Consider the following 19,566-nt stretch of genomic DNA (forward strand, 5'->3'; position numbering starts at 1 on the left):
TAAGTCCTTGGGGAACAAATACAACTTTCAGAGTCTTTTGTAAGATGGAAGACTTTTGGAAGATGGAGGATTGTAAAAAACAGCTGTCTCTGTTTATTAGGCTTATATCCCACCTTTTGTTCAAGGACTCCTGATGATGTACATAGCTTTCTGTTCTGCTATTTCCCAAACTATAAGGTGGATTGCAGACAGGAAAAATGGCATGAGATACTAGATAATGAATTTACTGCCTGGGAGACAGGCTGACTCAGTTGTGTTTGGAAATAGTTATTCTTTCCTGAGCACGGCCTGTAAAAGCCATTTGCTTCCCTCTGAAGCAAACCTGAGAATACCAACAAGAATACTGATGGGGAATAAGAAAAACCTGCCCTCCTTTGGAAAAAAACTAAGATAATTTGAGGTGCTCATGCTAGTTCCATTTTTAATTCAGACAGAGAAAGGCTATGAGCAGCTTCAAGAAATCAAAGTGATGCTTTGTGGTGGTGATGGATGATAACAGTAAAAACATTCCAGCCAAGCTACAAAGATAATGTTTTCTGGCAAAGGCTGGGAAAGGTGGAAGGTAGAAGGCGATGACTGGCTGTAAGATCTCAATAAGGATTCAGTTCAGTGGTGGGATTAGGCCAGTTTGCACCACTTCGGCAGAACTGGTAGCTGATTTTTTGTTGCACAGGACCAGGAATGGACTTCTGGAAGTGGCATCCACACAGAGAACCGGTTGTTCACATATTTGAATCCCATCACTGACTCAGTTTTTTATTTTTATTTTAATTCCATTTATATCCCGCCCTTCTCCGAAGACTCAGGGCGGCTTACAAGCTTAGCAGTAGCCTTCATTCTATGTATATGCCTGCTTATTAGAGCTTTCACACACACCCCAAGCGGCATTATTACAAAGTCAGCTTATTGCCCCCAACAATCTGGGTCCTCATTTTACCTACCTCGGAAGGATGGAAGGCTGAGTCAACCTTGAGCCTGGTGGGATGCAAACCTGCACTAATTGCAGGCAGCTGGTGTTACTTAAGGAGGCATTAGCCCACTGCTCCACCAAGGCTCTTGCTGCATGAATCAGTGGCAACTGACTAAATGGTCGGTGATCAGATCACCAAGGAGAAAAGCTATGTGATTTGATGGCATATAATTGAGCAATCAGTTTCAGGTTTACTGTAATCTTCAATTTTTGTAAATTGGTACTGTAATCCTGTTGAAACAAAAAAAAAACAAAACACAACAAACCCAGTTGGCCTATTTAACTCTCTGAACTGCTCTACAATACATTTGCTCAAGCAGTAAAGAATGAAAGAAAAGAAAGCCATGGAAGATTTTTTTCCCCCCTGTTGTTTTAAACCAACGTAGTAGATTACCGATCTTCAAATTTGGCCACCGGAAGAACAATTTAAGGACAAAAGTATTCAAAACGGAGTCACCTAACGATAATGGCAGTACTATGTCATCTCTGCCAAGCAGAATTCGGAAAAGGCATCCAGCAACGAAATCCATGCCGCAATAAGCGCCACCTGAGAAAGGGCTCGAGAAAGTCTGCGAAACCCACGTTTCAACTTTCTAAAGCAGGGGTAGGCAACCTCGGCTCTTTTATGACTCATGGACTTCAACTCCCAGAATTCCTGAGCCAGCCAGGCTGGCTCAGGAATTCTGGGAGTTGAAGTCCATGAGTCATAAAAGAGCCGAGGTTGCCTACCCCTGTTCTAAAGCAAACGGATGCGCGCTCTGGCGAACCCAAGGCCATCTGTTTGCCGAAGGAAACCTGCTCCCTCTAGCGGCTAAGAGGGGAAGCAACGGAGGCGCGCCGAGAGACCTTCCCAACCTCCGAAAGCGAAATGGGCCGCCGGAGCCTTTAGCTTGGGACGTCAGTCGGGTGCCCTGTCGGAGCATGCGCAAGGAGGCCGCGTTAGTTTGATCCTTTCGGCTTGCCGTCGGTGGAAGAGACGAGGGCGCAGCCGTTGCGGAGTCGGCGGAAGCCATGGCGGCTGCGGAAGGGGTGCCCGACGACTTCGAGGCTATTGTCATGGCAGAAACGAGGTAGGGCCTGTTCCTCGAGTGGGCGCCGCCGCTTCCCGACGAGGAACTTTTCCCCCTTTCGTTTTGGCTCTGAACGGAATGGGAAAGGCGGGTCTCTGGCCGCGGAGAAGGCCAGAAGGCCCAACGGGGCGGAGTAACGGCGTCCTCCCATCAACGGCGTCCTCTGCTTTTAATGTATCCCCCGCAGAAAGCGGGAGAAATTCGTTGCCGAGGCTACGCGGAACGAAGGTTTTCCTGCCAAGTGGCTCCTCCGGTACGATTCCGTATGGTGAATGGTCGCTTTAGAACAGGGGTCTTCAAACTTGGCCCTTTTATGACTTGTGGACCTCAACTCCCAGAATTCCTCAGCCAGTGTGCCTGGCTGAGGAATTCTGGGAGTTGAAGTTCACAAGTCATAAAAGGGCCAAGTTTGAAGACCCCTGCTTTAGAAAGAGGGCGGAGAAGAGCAACAAAGATGATTAGGGGACTGGAGGCTAAAACCTATAGGGAACGGTTGCTGGAATTGGGTATGTCTAGTTTAATGAAGAGAAGGACCAGGGGTGACATGATAGCAGTGTTCCAATATCTCAGGGGCTGCCACAAAGAAGAGGGGGTCGAGCTATTCTCCAGAGCGCCCGAAGGCAGGGCAAGAAGGAATGGATGGAAACTAGTCAAGGAGAGAAGCAACCCAGAACTAAGGAGAACAAGCCATTCCAGAACAGCCCCCACAAAATATGCCTCCTTTACCTCCCCCTTCCCTCATTGTACCTCTCAGTAGGTGGGGGTCTTCTACAGGCATTCTGTTTACTCAGAATGGATAGGTTAAGCAGTCTTATAGATATCAAATCCCTGAGCCATAAAGAGCTTTATAAGTATAATCAGCACATTGAATTGCATTCAGAAAGCCATTGCTAGCCTACGCAACTCCCACAGGAATGGTGTTACATGGCAATAATGAAGTTGTCCAGTAAGCACCAGGGCCATACTATTTTACCCCAGCTGGAGTTGCTGGGTGGTCATCAAGAACACAATGATCCAGACATGCGTGATATCATCAGTAGAGTACTTCTATGGAAAGAAAACCAGAATTTATGTTGTGTAGTGGGTTCTGGAGAGCAGGAAGGACACTGAGACGATGAGTACAGCATAGCAGATCTTTATTAGGTGGAAGTGACTGTACTGGGGAATAGGGGTTACCTGCACTCTTATGTATACCTGGCCAGAACAATTAACCAGTGGAACAACCTGCCTCCAGAAGCTGTGAATGCTCCAACACTGGAAGTTTTAAAGAAGAGACTGGCCAGCCATTTGTCTGAAATGGTATAGGGTTTCCTGCCTGAGCAGGGGGTTGGACTAGATGACCTCCAAAGTCCCTTCCACCTCTATTATTCTGTTAACTATTCTGTTAAGTTTTCTCTTGGACCTCTTGCTTTAAAATATCCTCTGCTGCTCGAAGGTTGCAAAATTCCAAGTTCCCCGGCAGCATTAACTAGCAAGGCCATAGACTTTCCATTCTTGTCAAACAGCACAATCAACCTGATAATTCTGTAGAGGTTTTGCACCAACTCAGACTTGCGCAGAGCCTTAGTCAGTCTCTAGGCAGAATGTTCCATTTCTGCCCTCGGAAGAAATCTGCGATTAGACTGTTTTATGCTGCTCTACTCCTACTAAAAAGGTTCCTATGACTGGATTTACCCCTGCATGATAGAACTTCCAATTTATTTCTCTTCATCTGGTTTTGGCAGAGATGTGAAGATAGGGAACAGTTTATATGCCAATTTTATTCATACTGAACATGGAGTTAAAAAAAAACACCCTTGGATGAGAATTTGGCTCCGCAGTTCAAGCCCATATTCTGGAAAAAAAGCATGCCTTAGGTCATCTAATCGATTACCCTTCCTGCTTTCCTTAAACTGTAAAAATGAGTTGGCTCACAGGGATAGTGCTGGCTAATGAAACTGATAATTCTTATAGGTTTTCTCAGGGTGGTGGCTTCAGCCCATCTCCAAGTCTTCTTTGTCATGCTGGTCAATTAAGGCAGAGGTTGAAGTTCAACAATGGAATAGGGTTGATATTTTATTACCTAGTAATCTCAGGGTTCATAATAACAGTTTGTTTTGGTGCATCCTTATAGTCATGTGTTTTAATTTAAAGGAGATAGAAATATGTTTTGTACTGTATTTGTTTTACAGTTTTAACACTTGTTTTTTTAAGGCAAATAGTTTTAACAGGTTGCCTATTTTTTTTGAAGTTAGGCATAAAATAGTCTGCAGCGATAGAATTATTGCAAGATATAATAGGATACATTACAGGTTCAGTAACATTGTGAGTACTATCCTAATCAGTTCAGTTTTGTTGAATGGCAAAAGCCATAATTAAGTTACATGCTAGAAAAATAAAAATACATTTCATTCTATTACAGAGACCAATCATATTGCTGAGGTTTTCATACAACTGCTTTAAAATTATAGTCCATAGAACTTCAATGTTGCTGTAAATTTTTTAGAATATTGAAAATTATTAAAGCAATCCTGTTTTACTGTAGATTACAAATGGAATGAGATAAATATTTTACATTAATGGAATTCATTTTTGTACAACTTATTGAAAGAAGCTCAAGAGAAGAGAACATTTGCTGCTGTAATTTATGAAAGTCCAGTTTTAAATTCTTATGAATGTACAATATGTAGTTGTATTGTAATAGAACACAATAAAATAAATACTGCAATTCTAAGTATGGTTAAGATGCCAAACTAGAAACTGGGAGATCATGAGTTCTAGTCCCACTTTAGCTGTGAAAGGTAGCTGGGTGACCTTGAGCTAGTCACCACTCTGAACAGGACCCGGAAAGTTTTTGTGAGGAAAATAGGAGGAGGAAGGTATATTGGATATGTTTGCTTCCTTGAGTTTTTCTGTAGAATAAAAAAGATTAATCAGAGATAAACCTTTATAGAATTCAATCACACATCCAAGCAAGTATGTATGCCATACTTTATATGGGATTACAAGCTAAATGAATTTACGTTCAAACAATGTATTATATAACAATTGCTTAAATCCTTTGAAGTTAATTGGAATGTACTGGATTATGTGGAATAAACATGCATGACAGTTAAAGGAAAGGATACATTTATCTAGATTTATATGCTTATATGACTTGCTCTTTCAAAATCTTTTAACAGATTTCATGGTGAAGGCTATCAAGATGGTTATGCTGAAGGAGCCCATGCTGGTGTTGTGGAAGGAAGGCAATATGGAATACAGCAGGGTGCCAGCATTGGCTCAGAAGTATGTTTTAAAAGCTACATTTTTTGATTTAAAAAAGCAATATTCTCTTCAGTATGTATAGGCTGAAACTCTTAAGTGAACTTTGTAGTTTTTATAGCTCTGTAACTATAAACATATGAGAAATAATGTTAGTGGTTTTAAAACAAAATAAAATAATCACTTCTCAAATTTACAGATAGGGTCATACCTTGGTTTTGCAGTGACGTGGCAACAGTTGCTTCAGAAAACATCAGCTGAAAAGTGCAGGTAAATTTGGGAGGAGGGGAACCATTGTTACCGACTGGGTTGGATCAAAATTCTGCATCTTGAATATGGAACAGCTTCTTACGGTCACGTTATCTGATCCAGTGGGGAATTCTCATGAGAAGAATGCTGATTTGGGAGAAAGAGATTTTTGTCATTTTTCCTGCTCTGCTGGAAATTTGTTCTGGAGGATTAAGCAGTTGCTGTCATTATAAAATATTAGAATTGGTAGCAGAGAAAAAAAGAAAATCAGTAAAACACTCCCACACCTTTTTTTCCCTTTCTGTCAGTGGCAGCATTCTCAATGGATCTCTGTTCAATATATTATTGTTGATGGACATTTTGTATTCACATGCTTTTCTCATGGACTTAGTTAATTTCCAAAAAACGAACTGCTTTCCCTTTGAGTTAAAAAAAGAGCTTAGCATGGTAAGGAAGAAAATATTGCAAGAGCAAATGAGGAAATTGGTGTCAACCTAAAATATACATTTAAAGTACCTGGTGAAATTAGATTGGATATATGTGTGTGTGTGGTGATGGAATTACATTAATTGAAATAGTGTATCAGCAATTCTACAGGATGTTAATAATTGGATATGACTTCAGTGGTGTGCCAGCAAAAATATGCAGAAACATAATAGCTTTTAGTTTTTAGATGCTTTCAAGTGCAACAACCTGTGGTGTTTACTGGAACTGACATTGTTGTCAGTCTTACTGGATGTAGCTGTTTAAAGTTACCACACTTTTCATTTTGATGTAGCTGTGTAATAATAACATAGAAATTTATCAAATGTATATGCTGCCCAACTCGTAATAACTTTGGGTGGTTTACAATTGTTAAAACAGTTAAAAAAACACGGAACAGTGCAAAAAATATGAACGTAGTAAAGAACAAAGTCCTGATAAGTGGCAATGTTTAATTGATTGAAACGAGCATGCCAACCCTGCCAGATTGAACCAGTTGGTGAAATAGTGTAGCAGGCAGGAGATCCCTCAAGTAACCTGATCCTATGTCATGTAGTGCTTTATAGGTAGCACCCTGTACCTTGAATCTCACCTGGAAGCAAACTGGCAACCAGTGCAGCTTGTGAAGATCTGTTACATGGACATACTGAGGCATGCCTATTGCTACCTGTGCTACTGTATTGTGGACCAGGTAGCTTTTCAGGGTAGCCCGTACTTAGAACACGTTGCAGTAATCAAGCTGTGATGTGACAGTGCTTGATTGTGTGTCTGAAGGGCCCCAGGGGCTAGGAAGGGGTATTTATTTATTATTTAAATTTATATACCGCCCTATTCCCGTAGGACTCAGGGCGGTTTACAGGGAAAATTAAAATACATAACATGCAAAATTAAAATCAGTTAAAACTATGATTAAATTACAGTCCCTGAAGTTAAACTAAAACCCAGTTAAATTAAATTAGTTAAAACCCCTCAGTCTGGGCCAGACAGCTCGAAGAACCAGGTTTTCAAGTCCCGGCGAAATGAGCGAAGGTCGGGAGCAGTCCTGAGTTCCGTGGGAAGTTGGTTCCATAGGGCCGGCGTGCCCACAGAGAACGCCCTTCCCCTGGGAATAGCCTGCCGGCATTCCTTAACCGTCGGTACCCTGAGAAGGCCCTCCCTGTGCGAGCGCACGGGACGATGGGAAGTTGATGCCGGCAGCAGGTGTTCCCTTAGATAATCCGGACCCAAGCCATTTAGAGCTTTATAGGTCATTACCAGCACCTTGAATCTCACCTGGAGGGCAACCGGAAGCCAATGCAGCTCACGGAGAAGAGGTGTTACACGGGAGTATCGGGAAACTCCCATAGTGGATACAGTAGCTGAACCTGGGTAAAAGCCTTTCTGGTTACAGCTGCCACATCTCACTGAGTAGGTGAGTCCAGGAGACAGCCGCCCCCCCAATTGTGCACAATCCTTGAATGGGGAAGAGCAACCCGATCCAAGTTCGAAGTGAATACCCCCAGATCTAGGAAGTAAAAACATCTACTGCCTCCAGACACTGGGTCAGAACCTCAACACCTTCACTTGGCTGCCTCAGAATCAAAATATATAATGTATAAAATATATAATAGAGTATCATCAAAGTACTGATGATATCGAACCCCAAACTGATGGCTCACCTCAACCAGAGGTCTCATGTAAATGTTGAAAAGGAGGGGAGAGAAAATAGAACCTGAGGTATTCTACAAATGAGAGACCTAGGGAACAATCTGTTACCACCACATAACATCGACTGGAAGAAATCCACCGTAAAATGGTGTCCCCAATGCCCCCAACCCATGGAGCTGGCTTAGGAGGACACTGTGGTTGATGCTATCAAAAGCTACCAAGAGGTCAAGGACCATAAGGGTGACCAAAGCTGTCTCAGTACTAAATCCCAGCCTGAAACCTGAATGGAATGTGTGTAGATAATCCATTTCCTCCAGATAATCCATTTCTTAGCTGCAGACTGCCTACCTTTTGAGCAATCTTCCCCAAGGAAGGAAGGAAGGTTGGAGACTGGTCAATAGTTATTGAAAACCATTGATCCATGGATAGCCTCTTGAGAAGGGGACACACCACTGCCTCTTCCAAGGCTGGGGACACCATTCCCTTCATCAAGAAAGTTGACACTACTGCATGGACCCAAAGGCAGATCACTTTCCTGGCTGCTTTCATAACCTATGCAGGAAATAGTGGCTGAGTTGATTTATTTTCTCAGGATTCACCATCTCAGACACATCTTGGATCATAACCATTAGATTGCATCCCATTTACTGCAGCCTGTAGCACACTGGAAGTGTCTTGGAACTGGTGAACTATTCAGATCATGTGAATTTAGTTTCCATTTCCTCTTTTTGTTAAAAGAGGTGATTTTTAATTGGCAAGAATCTTACTACACATCTGAGAGAGGAGATCAAATGTAGAAGAATATGCTTTATTATTTGGAATTTGTCATTTTCAGTTGTGTGTATGGGGAGGTTGGTTTAAGTTCTACTTCATTTTTCTCAAAATAAAGTCTTAATGCTTTATAAAGTTATCTTAAGAGAATGAAACTCCATTCATAGGCAGATTTTTCTAAAATTGTTCACTCATATAATGAAATGCTACAAAACAAAGGGACATTTTCTAGTGACTCCCATTACCTGGTGACAATGTTGCCTAGAAGATGTGGATTTGGAGAAGGATTGAAATGATAGATTTGATACAGTGTTGACAGAGAACAAATGAATTATCACTGGTGGTGGTATGTGTCTATATCACCTGCTGCTCTATTAATGGATATAAAGGAAACAGTTGGAATTTATCCATAATTCTAAATAGTTTGAGTGTTTATAATTTGTCTTTATAGACACCATTGATTCTAAATACTGTAATGTCAGTGCATTATTTGAGCCTCTATTATAATAATTAATTACAATTTTATTAATGATAGTGAACAATAGTCTTGGTTTTCTGAATTACCCATCTTGTCAGTGTGACGTTAGAATGAACAGAAGTAGTAAAATACATTAAAATAGGGCTGTATGTAGATGGACTTTGAAAATAACAGTGTGTGACATTGTTATATCAATTTTGTTTCAGTAAAAAAATAAGAGTCCTGGAACTGTTAATAGAGATGATTCAAAACTTTCCTTTGGAAGATCCAGTTTATGACAAACTTCATGATGACTTGGAGAAAATTAGGGGACGTTTTAAACAAGTATGTGCCCAATTTCATTGTTGGAATACAAACTGTACTCAGCATGTGTTCAAAAAGAATAACATTATTGTAATGGAACATAATGGGAACAGAGAAGGGTGATATTTAATCTTTAAAGTATTAACATTTCTAAACTTCTTTTCTTTTTAGATTTGCTCATTATTGCATATTCCATCTGATTTAAGACTTGGTTCTGAGACAATTTCATTTTCATTTTGAAAGCAACATAAAAAGAAAATTGCTGTTGGATATAAAAAGTGGTTGCATCTCACACAGAATGATCATCTTTTCTTTTCTATCCACTGAGCGGAAAACTACAAGGATAAAGCTGATTTTATTCTACTTGAATTGTATCAATGTATCATTGTTTCAGTTTGCACATTCAAGCCCAACTATGGCTTCAGCCTGTTGGTTAACATACTTGCTCCAGAAATTAATGTTACACATTATTAGAGAAGAAAATTGGTCTATTGAACATCAGCTAAATAGTGTTATTTATTTTTTTCTTCTGTTCAATTGCATCCAATTCTTGGAGATGAGCTGAAAAAGTCCCTGCAGTTTTCTTACCAAGAATTTTTCAGAAGTGATTTGCTCATGCCTACTTCCTAGGGCTGAGAAAAGTGACTGGCTCAAGGTCATCCAGTTGGCTTCGTGCCCAAGGTGGGACTAGAACTCATGGTCTTCTGGTTTTTAGCCTGAAGCCTTAACCATTATACCAATCTGACTCATTAATGACCTATTGCCACCGTTTATATGGAAAAGATGACTGCAACTAGTCCTCAACTTATGATCACAATTCGGACTGGATCTTCTGTCACTAAGTTGATATTTTTTAAAGTGATAAACATCCCATTTTATGATCTTTTTTGCTGGAGTCAGTAAATCAATAGTTAAGTGAATCCATCTTTCCCCATTGAGTTTGCTTATTGGAAGTTGACTGGAAAGATGGCATTCTGTAGGAAGTGAGTAAATACATATTTCACTATATTAGTGCAGAACCCATAAATTTGAAATGTTATCAGTATGTATTTTTACAAGTGTATCTCAGATGGGATGTGTGTTTTATTTGTAAATTAATTTTGGAGGCTCCCAGATAAACTGAATTTTGGTCAGTAGCTTTCTTTTTAGGAACAGTAGTAATCACCATCGTTCTAAAAATGCTAAGATAAATTTTGTAAATAAACTTTTCTTTGGAAGAAATACAGATGAGGACCTGTAGAGAATTTTGTAGTTTGCAGAAAGGGCCATCAAAAGCCAATCTGGCACTCTCCTTCTCCGCATTTTATAAATAATTTTAATAGACAAGGTAAAATTCATTTGGCTTGTGGGCATGTTTTGTTATGTCCTGTTTCCCTCTTTTATTATTTTCCTATCCTTTGGTAGTTTAGAGGAAATAAGTGGCAAAATTAACTCTGCCAGTCCAAAAACAGGCTGCTGTGTGAATTATTTTCTTTTATGCCATCCCTTGAAATTGCACAAGGAACAGTATATTTATGTATTTATTCATTTTTAAAGCATGCATGCTGCATCTCAGGCCCAGGTCTTCCTGGGATGGTTTACAATGCATAGAGACACCATATGAGAATAATATTTAAAATACAGTACTACAATCAGTGCAGTAGTAAAGTGGGAAGAGTTCCAATGCAGCATATATTTTCCAAATCCTGCAGCTAAAAGCTCTTTTGCCTGGCACTGAAAACAAAAAAAGGCAGATGAAGGGGACCAGGGTTAAAATTTTGTTTTGAAGTGACGACGTTTTCCTTCTTGCTTTAGAGCCCAAAGATCGACTAAGCTGCTGTCTTCAATATGCTGTACTTGCTTTTTAAATTAAAAAAAAAACTTTAGTGTATTTATTGTTGCTTGTGAACAACATTATAGTAACTAAACCATGGGGGATGCAAGACTTCCACTCCTTGCACTGCATTGCTGTGTTGGTTGTATTTTGCTGCTCTGGACTGAGAAGGATCACAAGAAAACTGAATTGTGTTAAAATCCTACTAGGTAGGATTTTGCTGTACCTGTGATTAAGATTAACTTTAAATTATTGAAATAGTAGAAAATACTGATTAGGGCCACCTAGTGGGAAAAATAATTATATCAGCTTTAAAATTCCAATGTTTTCGTTAGAAATGGTAAACAGTTTTAACTAAATTGGCTTTAGGAAGAAAGTTTTTGTTTTAAAAAATCGAAGTGCAATAACTGAGACAGTATTTGCTGAAACAGCTTTGTATATTCAATGGTAAATCTGATGCTTTACCCGTAACTGATATTATATTTATAATTGTACTCTGTTAGTATTATCTGTTGAATTGATTGGCCAAATTTTAGCCTGCTGTGCGTTAAATTCTGATATTTGTACTAAATTATTTTTTTCTTCAAAGTGATTCCTGTGGTAATTCAGTCTGTTACTTAAAGTGGCCATTTTCAAAAATATTGATAATATTTTTACTTCAGAGAAAAAGAAAATTAATTAAAACACTAATATGGAAACATAAAAGAAAATCCTGTGAAGAGAACCCTTAGTCATATACCTTTGTAACTGGAGTCTAGAAAAGCAGTTGGTAATATGGTTGATTTGCAATCAAAATGTGTGCTTTTCAAGAGTTCTTTTTAATCTTCCAGAAACACTTTTGGATAATATAAGGAGTTAGTTCTTTGTTCAAATACTGTGATAAGATAAGTTTGTAACACTGGAAGAAATTCATTTTGAAGGTGTCATTTTTTAAAATATGTCTTTTTTCACATTTTTTAAAATATAATCAACAGTAACTAGTTAAATTATAACACATAATCAGATGTGGGTTTCTAAAGTTAGTAACAGGTTTATATATCAAATTACCTACTATTAAATACCAAAACCTAATTATTTTTTTAAAAATCTAAAACTTTTAAAAAAAAAGTTTTTAAAAACTGTTACATTCAGTGTAAGTAGCTCATTTTGGTGGAAAGGAGAAAAATTAGTAACAAAACCAGCTGCAAAAATTGTTTAGAAAAGGTGTTGGTTGCCTTATATGAACTTGATTTATACAACAGATTAATCTCAGTTTGAAAGGTGTCTGAACCTAAGATCCATAAATGCTTTTATATCCGCCCCATTGTTCTTCATGTTACCAAATTAAATATACACTATGCCAAGTGCATAATGTCTTTTTCCAGGCGGCACTTTTAAGGTAAAGATTTAATTATATCAAAGACTGTACAGGGAGTAACACAACCCAGATCATTAACATGTATAAGAAATTACTCCCTTGTTTAAGAATTTGCAATAATGTTTGACACAGACAAAAATGACCCTTCTGCTTTGATCCTAAATAGTGTATTGCCTTTTGTTTTCCTGTCTACTATGCAGTACATTCAACCAAATAGCTGTTTTAATAATTAAGGGAAAATGTTTGAGTATTTATTGAGATTTAGAATAAAAACTTTTTGAAAACATAAATGTGATGCTTTGCTTGATTTGGTGTACCACAGCTCATTTTGCATTGAATTTATTGTGTTTCTTCTCTGCCCAATACCTGAAGCCTTTCAAATAGATTGTCAGAATATTTATAAAAGACAGTGAATACATAAATAGTATGAGAAAAATATAAAACATTTCACCGAACAGTAGGCAGTCAGACTTTTTTCAGACTGTAGAAAAGCCACTCAAAAAGTAATGTTTCATATAGCCTTTCCTGAAGAAAGCATTTCATAAACAGCTCATAAGGACCGGGGTAAAGAAATAAGGGAGAAGGCTTTGCTTAAGATTTTCTAGCTTGCTACCAAAGTCCTTTAATGTCGGGACCAATATCTCAAAGAGGATCTGTAAGTTAATTGACTGCTAGCAAAGGACTGACAGAATGGCTGTATCACTTATTTCTAGTTAATAAACATGCAGTTTTATTTAAATTAAATTTCCAAACTATCTTCTCGTACATATCCCAAGGCCGCAAAGGAGAGGTTACTGATAGAAGTGATTGCACGATGGCAGACTTCAAAAGAGGGACTATTGGTAAATCAATCTGTTGATACGGTTAGCTTTTTCCAATCTATGTCCTTATGATCTGTTGGACTGCAGTTCCCATATGTACTGGAGGAGATGTTCCGTTATCAGTATAGCTATTGACATGAAAGGAATATAAGATACCTAGGGAACATTGTGGTGGGATTCATGCAAATTAATACCGTACATTGTTCTTTCTAGTATTGTCAATCTTCTTTCTTTGACTTTCTGCCCCAACCCACCTAACAAAATGGAAGAGGGAGAAAGTAATTACATGTATGCAATCTTTATTTTACCTAGCATAGAAACCATTTTCACTGCTATGATTCATCTTGTCCTTTTCTGCACCTTCTCTAGGTTGTTTAAACTGGGGGCCTTAAATATACATAACATTCCAGCAGGAGTCAGGAGTGGTCAGATTCAGAGCCTGCGTCTGTATAGGCAGGACACTTCTGGCAATGTTCTTTTTTTATTATTTTCCTCCTGAATTTGCCTTTTTTTCTCAGCAATTACAATCTGGATAGTTTTCATGGATCTATCAGTTATAATCCCAAAACTCTCTTGATCCATCACTTTTTAGGCCTCAGGAAGCATACCTGAATTCAAATGGCTCTCTCATCCTGATAGTATTCCTGAAGTTCTTAAAGAATGTCCTCCCAGGCTTTGTAGTAGGTTGGATGGAATCCCTTCTTTGGATGCGTTTGTTGTACATTTTGATATTAATGTTCCAGATTTGCCCTTTTATTCATTTCTCTTTGTGTGTTTTGCATTTATCTTATTTATTTGTTTGTTTATTGTACAGTATTTGTTTTTTTATATTGTAAACTGCCCCGATTTGGTCCGAATTTGGCCAGTGTCAAACTTGAATTTATTCATTCGTTAGAGATCTTCAGCAAACCTAGCCACCTCATTGTTTATCTCAATTGCAGATAATTTATGAATACTGTAAATTTTTTAAAAAATCATTAATCCCAGCAATGCCCTGATGCTTCAGTTTGCACAAATTGACTACTCCTCCACCCAGTCTTTGTAATTAAATTAGCTTAATGACTAATTTTCTTCTCAAACCCCAGGACTTCTAGGTCTACTCATGAGTCTCACACGTACCTTGGTGAAAAGCCCTTTGTAAACCCAATACAATTGATCTTGTAGATAATCATCTGAATCCATGTTTGGTGACATTCTTGAAGAGTTAGTGAGACTGAAAATATCTATGAAAGATACAATTTCCTATTAATTTTTTCATTAAGGCAACAGTCTAGAATCCCGGAGTTCTAGTTCTGTGTTAGGCATGAAAGATGGCTGGGTGATTTTGGGCCAGTCTCTCTCAGCCCAACTCACAGGGTTACTGTTGTGGGGAAAATAGGAGGAAAGAGTATTAGGTATGTTTGTTGCCTTGAATTATTTATAAAAATTAATAAAGGTAGGATTAAAAAAAAATAAACCCTGGTTTCATCACGTGTCCATGTGCCTTAAATATAAACCTATTTTAATGTCTCTGGGAAACAATAGCTAGAACCTTGTCCTAACAACACCAAATATTCTCTTCCCTCCAGTAAAACAAAATTTTGATTCTCAATCAAGTAACACCAAATGAAACAATGATAGTTGCATTGGGTCTTCCTCTTTTTAAGAATATTAATGAATGCAATGTATGATGCTTAAAAATGTGCTCTTTTAATAGTTCTACAAAATGGGAAAATTTGACAGTGGTTTTTCCTTGCGTTTGAAACACAGATGCTTTTCAGAAATATGTGAAAGATAAATGAAGTTCAGGAGCTAGGGTCTAATCAATATTGCATGGAATCTTTTTTGAATGTGAATCAGCAGGTCTTTAATTTTTTTAGTTGGTGCTATTGTTCCAACAGCAAGCTTTACTGCTATTGTCCAGTGTTTGTCCAGCTCACGTTTACTGGACTGTGGGAACGGATTAGGGTTTCATGGTTTCTTCCCCCTTCTTGCATAAATGCTTGATCAAAGACATTCCTTGGATGACAAAACACTGTATACTGTGTCACACAGTCCTGACCAGACTGCATGAACAGTAGCTTAAAAACACATGCCCACATTGTTCTCTAACAAGCTATTTCTTTTTTCTTTTTTAAAAAGGACAACAAATTTAGATTTAGGCACACTTAAAAAATAAAGACTTAATGTACTATTTTCTATGCATACATCTATATTTTTCATCTGTTGTCTTACAAATCTGATTATTGTTTCTACAAATGCAACTCCACACAGTAAAATCAAAATAGAAATAGTGAATGATTATTAATATATACAGTCAAGTATTAAATATGATAAAAAAATTACCCTGATTTCATTTCAATGATTCTGAAGCAGCTTGCAACAGAATATAGCATTTAAATGCAAAATACTTAACATGTGTCTGGTTGGAAAAGGGGCAAAAAATATATATGCTAGGATGGGAATTGGGAGTAATATTAAAATCCCTCTCTGGTGTTATCCTCACAGCCTATAGGAAATGTGGAGAAAAATGCCTTCTAATGCCTAGAAACATTTCTGCTGACCATTATTGGATATAATTGTTACTAAAGCATTTTCCTCCAGTTTTCTGCCCTACGATTGTTAGATTTGTTCAGTCTTTTGGTTGTTTCCAAAACCCTAACTTGAGGAGCTCCATTTAACCAGGATTGTCTATCAGTAACTTTGAATTCTAAGCACATGTTGGTATTGTTGGTTATAGCACCTATCCATCTTGTTTTCCGTTGGCCTCTTTAATTTTTTTCCAGACATCAGTGTCTTCTTAAATGACTATAGTATTTGCACTAGGTGTCCAAAAGCTTTCGTTTTTTTAATAATATATTTTATTAACTTTTTAACATGGTCACCTTAATATTCGGTAAACAGTGTGTTGTCTGGGTTTACATTTAAAAAACATTCACTAACTATTGGTTTCTATAATCTATAATCCATATAATAGCTTTACTTGATTTCCTCTTCTTCCCATGTTCTCTTTTACCAACCTTACATTAATACAATTGTTACTGTTTTGATAGATAACAATTGAGTTTAATTTTTTTTCTAATATTTCCACAAATAATAATCACATTAATATATTTCTTTACTATCTAGTCATTCTGGTTGCCTCATCATAGATCCCATTTACAGTTCTTGTTTACATTTGTTTTTCCCACAATGTTCAAACATTCTTACTGGTTAAGATTTTCTCAAAGTTAATTACATTTAAATATTTGATTCTATTTTTTCTCATGTAAACCATCCCATAACTTTTACCTCATTTAAGGAATAAATAAGATTAAAAGAATAAAAAAAACAGAACAAGAGTAAAGAGGGATAAAAAAGATAGTATACTACTGAAAGCCCATGTTTCCCCTAAGCTAATACATACTTATTTCCAAAATTTATCCTTTCTTTTTACCATAATTAAGTATATATTTAATCTTTAAATATTCCATTTAATAAATCTAGTCATCTGGTCTTTTAACTCTTATTCAAAACATTTTTTTCAATCCATTGTAATTTTCTTAAAATCAATCACATTTAAATATCAAAAATATGTCCTTATATACTGTATAAGCCATTTTAACTTTTATATTACTCATATCAAGAAATAAGAATACCGCCGGGACCTGAAGACCTGGCTCTTCTAGCTCTCTGGCCCAGGCTGAGAATTTTAATTTTAATTTTAATTTTAATTGGGGTTTTTACTTTTTTTTCAGGGATTGATGTAATTTTTAAAATTGTTTTTAACTTTTGTATTTCTTGTTTTAAATACCCTGTAAACCGCCCTGAGTCCTTCGGGAAAGGGCGGTATATAAATCTAATAAAAAAATAAAAAAATAAAATAATACTATGTTATTTGAGGGACTCCTCCCTCTTAAAGTAAAATTCATATCCAAAATCTTTCTATTACTTTAACCATATTCAAACAGGTGTTTTTTTTAAATATTCTCTCTGATAAGGCCCATCATCTATTTTCTTAATTTTCACTTTGGCTTTCTTTTTTGCCCAATATCTTTAATCAATATATTCTGCTGAATCAAAGAGTCTTTCCATATTCTTGTAGGTGTCACTGTAGATATAAAACATAAGTCAAGTACAATATTTTTGTAAGAACCATTTGCTCTTTCATGTTTGTTGAAAATCTCTTTCTTTTTCTCTCTGTATCTCTTATCATTCTTTGTCTCTCCAGTTCTAGTGGTGTTCCTGACAACTCTGCAATCCATTTTGACCAGTGTTTTTTCTTATCCTCAAATTTGTCTTGTGGTCTTAAAGTAAAAGTTGCTTTTTCCAAAACCAATATTTCTTGTGATTTTTTTTCCACTTGGGTTAAATCATACTTCTTTGTTATGTTAAGGTCCATCTTTGAGCCTCTATTCTCAGATTTGTGTTAAGTTATCTGCTTTATCTGCTCCTTCTCTATTGTTAGTTCCTGGGATTTTTTTTGATGTAAAGTTAAATTGGAGATGAATTGGTTTATGTTTTCAAAGTTATTTTGGATTTCTTTGTGGTTTGAAGTCACTGTTTGAATTAGTTGCAGCATCTCACATGTCTCCTCTTGAAAAGTATTTATTTTTTCTTGATAAGTTCTTTCTGCAAGTCTCTGATTTTCCATAGTGGTCAAGAATTGAAGTTTTCTTTTCTCTGCAAATAGCTTTAGAGTCAGTTTAATACATATTTATAATCCAAAACGGTTCAAAAATGTTTCTTGAAATTTATAATCCTCTCTTTGTCTGCAACCCAAATTGTTTTCTTTTTTTGTCACAGCTGTTCTCTATTGTTATACATTTAAAGGTCACAAGCAAAATTAGTTTTTTCCAGATTTTGCCAAGTCCTGTATAAAAGCCGTAGCTGTCATAGTCTTTATCCACCACTAGATGTCAGCACGTTTATTTTTCAAATTATCAAAATAGAAAATTGTCTTTAAAATAAGAATCCTAACCATTCAACAATTCCAAACTTATCCAAAATTTAGGTTTTATATTCATTTCATTTCATTTCTGCATGTTTTGGTCCTCCATAAAAGGTTTAATTCACCATTTCCATTAGTAAAAGGGTGCTTTTTGACTTAGGTTGCTTGTAGCTTGGGCTAGACTCTGAAGTTGGCTAGCCTTTCTCCTGTTGTTTTCTGGAAGGCTTCTCCTGGACCGATCGGGTCGACCGCTGTCTCTCCATGGTCTGTGGGTCTGACTTCCTTCTTTGCCGCCTCTTCTGGGTGGCTTCTGGCCCATTTAGGATCCCCTACCAGGAAGAAATTCAGCCAGAGGGCACAGAGCCCTGAAATCCCTTGGCTGCTGCGGTACTGTGCAAGACCAGAAGTCAATAAAGCTTTCTTCTTAATGACTGTTGAATTATAACTCATAATTCTTAGACTGACCATTGGTGTGCTGGCTGGGAACTTTGAAACTGTAATCCAACCCATCTGATGGACATAATAAAGGCTGAACTAGGAAGATGAACTTTTTCCTTGGGCAGGCTAGTTGGAATTCCTTGGGTAGTTCCTGTGACAGGAACTAAGGAAGGAAATATAGAAAATAACCCGTTCCTAATGATAATTATATATTAATGGTGCTATTTTGCTGATAGTAAATAGAAACATGTAATTTGAAACAGAAGTTTCAAGTCTGAATGTGTTCTGACTTTACTAAAAATGTTTTGATGCTGTTTCAATCATTCTCCATGTATTTCAATTCAAATTCCAAACAAGTTTTTTGAAGTTGAAGCTGAACTACCCAAGCTTGGGATGGATTGTACTCTGCCATCCATGTGTCAGTTTTGCAGTGAGCAGTAGGTTTATGCATGGAAGGATGCAAAATGATTACACACATCTTCCTTCTGACTAAGTGGGAGTTTTGAACTGAATGCAGGAAAGGCTGAACTGATTTATACCAATATTTGTGTTAATTCTTTACATTTGATTTAAATGCAAATAATTTGGTTTCAGATTGGTCAGACAAAATATTGGTAGTGAAATATACAGATCAAATACTGATTGCAAGTGATTGCAAATACAGAGTATCATTTGGTTTCCATTTAGTCACAATTTCAAACTGTATTTTCAGGGCAGATATAAATAGCTGGACTTTTGAAAGTTAATTAGGCTGTAAGCTACTACCCCAGACAGTGGTACTACAGTGCATGATAGTCTAGAAACATCTTCTGGTCAGCATTTTTAGTGACAGTGCTGCTTCTGTTCCAGCATCTGTGGTAACTGCTTCCTCCTGCCTTTCTCTACAAATATTAGCCTGGGTGAGTGAGCAGGTGAAATAAGTCCATTACTGATACCAGGTCTGCAGCTGGTAGAGGCAAGGAAAGTATGGTATATAGATACTTTCATATAGCAATTCCATGTTGCAGTTTATGA

The 19,566-nt window shown here is 37.2% G+C and overlaps 1 protein-coding gene across 4 annotated transcripts in view; it reads left to right on the forward strand.

The window, feature by feature from the left end:
- The first annotated feature begins 1,947 nt into the window (after positions 1-1,947).
- Positions 1,948-19,566, forward strand: part of LTO1 (LTO1 maturation factor of ABCE1) — an 88,457-nt gene continuing 70,838 nt past the window's right edge. Inside the window, exons 1-6 of one of the 4 annotated variants that reach the window (XM_083355447.1) lie at positions 1,967-2,040; positions 2,228-2,293; positions 5,202-5,307; positions 5,483-5,553; positions 9,118-9,235; positions 9,386-11,615. In XM_083355447.1, the coding sequence (XP_083211573.1) occupies positions 1,982-2,040; positions 2,228-2,293; positions 5,202-5,307; positions 5,483-5,553; positions 9,118-9,235; positions 9,386-9,454 (489 nt within the window). In that variant the 5' untranslated portion in view covers positions 1,967-1,981 and the 3' untranslated portion in view covers positions 9,455-11,615. Of the gene's footprint in view, positions 2,041-2,227; positions 2,294-5,201; positions 5,308-5,482; positions 5,554-9,117; positions 9,236-9,385; positions 11,616-19,566 lie in introns of those variants that run through there. The other 3 variants (XM_083355450.1, XM_083355448.1, XM_083355449.1) reach the window with 3 other exon arrangements.

This window comes from Vipera ursinii (assembly GCF_947247035.1).
Source record: "Vipera ursinii genome assembly, chromosome: 1".
In the NCBI taxonomy this organism is placed as follows: Eukaryota; Metazoa; Chordata; class Lepidosauria; order Squamata; family Viperidae; genus Vipera; species Vipera ursinii.